At 44.6% G+C, this 3,165-nt stretch overlaps 1 protein-coding gene across 1 annotated transcript; it reads left to right on the plus strand.

The window, feature by feature from the left end:
- Window positions 1-357: 357 nt before the first annotated feature.
- LOC114080220 (gametocyte-specific factor 1-like) lies at window positions 358-807 on the plus strand. The gene is made up of 2 exons (XM_027921801.2): window positions 358-636; window positions 712-807. The coding sequence occupies exons 1-2, from the start codon at window positions 358-360 to the stop codon at window positions 805-807; spliced, it is 375 nt and encodes a 124-aa protein (XP_027777602.1).
- The last annotated feature ends 2,358 nt before the right edge of the window (window positions 808-3,165 follow it).

Genomic DNA, 3,165 nt, shown 5'->3' on the forward strand with positions numbered 1-3,165 from the left:
TTTCCTGATGACTTCAGCGCCCATTGTGACCACCCGTTGACATCACACAGCATATCTCATCCCTCTGAGTCAAGGGGGGCGGTCACATAGCTTCTTCACCTCCCTGCATGGCTGCTGTGATTTGGGCTCTTGCGTCTGCTTTGCGTAGTTCTTCTGTTTCACGGGCCTGTGTGAACTCTGTTCTCTGCAGAGCTGTTTCTGACAAACCTCAAATGTTCAGACCTTCACCTACAGAGTTCTAAGGGCCACCCGCGGGGCAGAGGATAGCTCCACCCTTCTTAGTAAAGGGCTTTTCCACAAGGGGCATCTCATTTAGATTCTGGGCAGTGGGATACTCAACTCGAAGAACAAAGTCTCATGGAGCCAGAAGCCTTAGAAATTTGCCCTTACAATCCTCACCACCGAATCCCACTCAGCAGATTCCAGTACCACCTGGCATCATGCAGGAGAAAGAACCCCAAGAAAGCCAAAAAGATGGCCAGCTGCAAATACAATGCCTGCCACGTGGTCCCCATCAAAAAGCTGGAGGAGCACGAGGCTGCCTGTGTCAACAGAAGCTCTGTGGAGGAGGAGGACACCCTGAGCCCTCTGAAAGTGAGTCTTCCGAGTTCAGAGCCAAACGACGACCCCCTGCAGGTCTCTCCCTGGCTTTCCAACCCAGATATCTGGAATGTTGATGGTGCTAACTGCCACCCCATGTTTGTCCTTAAGACTTTTGTTCCCCAAAAGCTTGTTTGTGAAAGTGACACAAGAGAGTCAGAGAGAGAGGAGACCAACCCCCAGAAGATCCTCAGACCAGGAGAGTAAACTGCCAGCAGGAGGAACAACACACATCTCTCAAATGCATGAAAGGATATGCAGCTCATCAGAATAAAAGACATGCAAAGTAAAAGCCCGGATGCTATTTCTCCCCCATCACCCAGTAGGTTGTTATGGTTAGAATGTAAGTCGACCTCCATGGAGGGCAAGGTGGCAATAGCTACATGGGCTTTGATGGAGCAGTTCTGCTTCTCGGCCTCCATCCTGGAAATGCACTCACACATGTAGAAAATGGGGTAGGTACTGCTATCACTGAGCTGTCCTGCGCAGCAGAGAAAGGTCAGGAATGACCTGACGGTCCACCAGGAGGGCCTGCCTAAGTCAGTTATGGTGCAACCTATAGGGAGCGAGTACACTGCCGTGAGCCAAGTGCAGAAGCTCTTTGGGTACTGACAAGGAGGGGCTGACTGAATAGTTCTGTAACTTTGCCAGACTAAACCCGGCAACAACTCGGCCCTGTCCATAGCACAAAAACAGTCACAGATGGTGTGTTAAAGAGGGAAGGGGGTTCCAATAAATCTATTTACAGAAACAAGCCGTGGGCTGGATTTGGCTGGTGGGAAACAGTTTCCCAATCCCTGAGTTTAACTGATAAAAACCAAATCCAGGGCGATCTGTAGATATGCCACCACTTTTGCAGAGTTGAAGTGGGGGGAGGGATGGGACTGTGTTCGTACTTATAGGTGCATAAAGTTGATCTTCAAGAATACACTAGAACAGGGCTCTCTGCCCTCAAGGCATTAAATATTTACCATCTGATCCCAATAGGAAATTTGCTAACCTTGGGCTGGGGCTGGGGCTCAGTGGTAGAGTACTTGTCTAGCACCTATGAGGCACTGGGCTTGATCCTCAGCACCACATAAAAATAAATAAAAATAAAGGTATTGTGTCCATCCACAACTAAAAAAAGAAAAAAAGTTTGCTGATCTCTTCCCTAGTAACTAAGCCCAGTTGCTTCCGGGGAGGACCACTAGGGAACCGCAGGATGGGGAAGAAAATATATGTGAATATTTCTCTGGTCAAAAAATTAAAATATGTGTTTTTAAAAATAGCAGATGGAAGCCAGGCACAGTGGCTTCACTACTCAGAAGTCTAAGGCATTAGGAGGACCACAAGTTCAAGGCCAGCCTGGGCAACTTAGCAAGAGCCTGCCTCAAAAAAAAAAAAAAAAGAAAAAAGGGCTGGGGATGGAGCTCAGTGGTAGAACACCCCTGGGTTCAATTCCCAGTTCCAAGAACAGAAAAATACAAACAAAAAAACCCTAGCAGACAGAAGACTTCTTTTTTAAAATTTTTCAAGAGGAAACCTTAACTGCTAATTTTTGAAGAAATAATCACAACTTTCCGACAACCCCACACTTACTATTACTACTTCACCTGATTCTATTAATACTTTTTTTTTTCCCCAAGAAGGAAATTAAGATTTCTTCTTTGGGGGAAAAAGAGAGGGACAGAGAAAGTAGTTCTGGGCATTTGCCTTAGGAACTGCATGATTAAAAAAAAGTACATGGACTATACAATTGCCATAGAAGAAGCAGAGGACAAACAGCAATGTGGAGAATATGTATCTGTAAACTATGAGCCAATAGGACCAGGAGAAAGAAATTAATCTTGTTTGGGGTATGAAGGAAACAAATCAGTCATGAATTAATCATTGTTGAAGATGAGTGACAGGTACATTTTACCATTTTCTCTACTTTTTTTTTTTTTACAAATTTACTTTTTTACTCTATTCACATTTATTTTCTTATTTTGGTACTAGGGATAAAAACCCCCGGCTCTGCTCATACTAAGCATACACGCTACCACTGAGCCACACCCCAGCCATCTACTCTTACCTCAGTTTGAAATTCCCCCTGGTAAGAACCGTTTTAAATATATACGAAATGCAGAGGTATCTTCAATTGGATCCCAGAACAGAAAAAGATGCGGGTGGGAAAGCTGGTGAAATCTGCAGTCTAGAGTTAACAGTGTTAGACCCCAGCCAGCTTCACGGTTTTGCTAATGCACCATTGTTTTGTAAATACGAATGTTAGGGGTAGTTGGGTAAAAGGTACTGGGTACTATGCACATGATCTCTGCAAGCTTTCTGTATGTCTAAAATGATTTCAAAATAAAAGGCTTAAATGCAGAGAGTAAAGAGCAACAGGACCAGAATGGACTCTTGAGCCTACTGTTCTGAGTTGAATCCCAGCTCTGCTGCCTGCTGCCTGCTGCCTGCTGGACTTCTTTTGGGGAGTTACTTAAGTTCTGATTGTTTCTTCATCCACAAAATAGGGACAATGAATTCTTATGATTGTGAGGTGGAATAAATAATTCAACCCATGTAAAACTATCACAAAAGCCC

This window comes from Marmota flaviventris, chromosome 2 (assembly GCF_047511675.1).
Source record: "Marmota flaviventris isolate mMarFla1 chromosome 2, mMarFla1.hap1, whole genome shotgun sequence".
Lineage (NCBI taxonomy): Eukaryota > Metazoa > Chordata > Mammalia > Rodentia > Sciuridae > Marmota > Marmota flaviventris.

Coding starts and splice junctions, on each gene's coding strand:
- LOC114080220 (XM_027921801.2), top strand. CDS start 358: ATGGAGCCAGAAGCCTTAGAAATTTGCCCTTACAATCCTCACCACCGA. Junction 637..711: donor CAAACGACGACCCCCTGCAG/GTCTCTCCCTGG, acceptor TTTGTCCTTAAG/ACTTTTGTTCCCCAAAAGCT.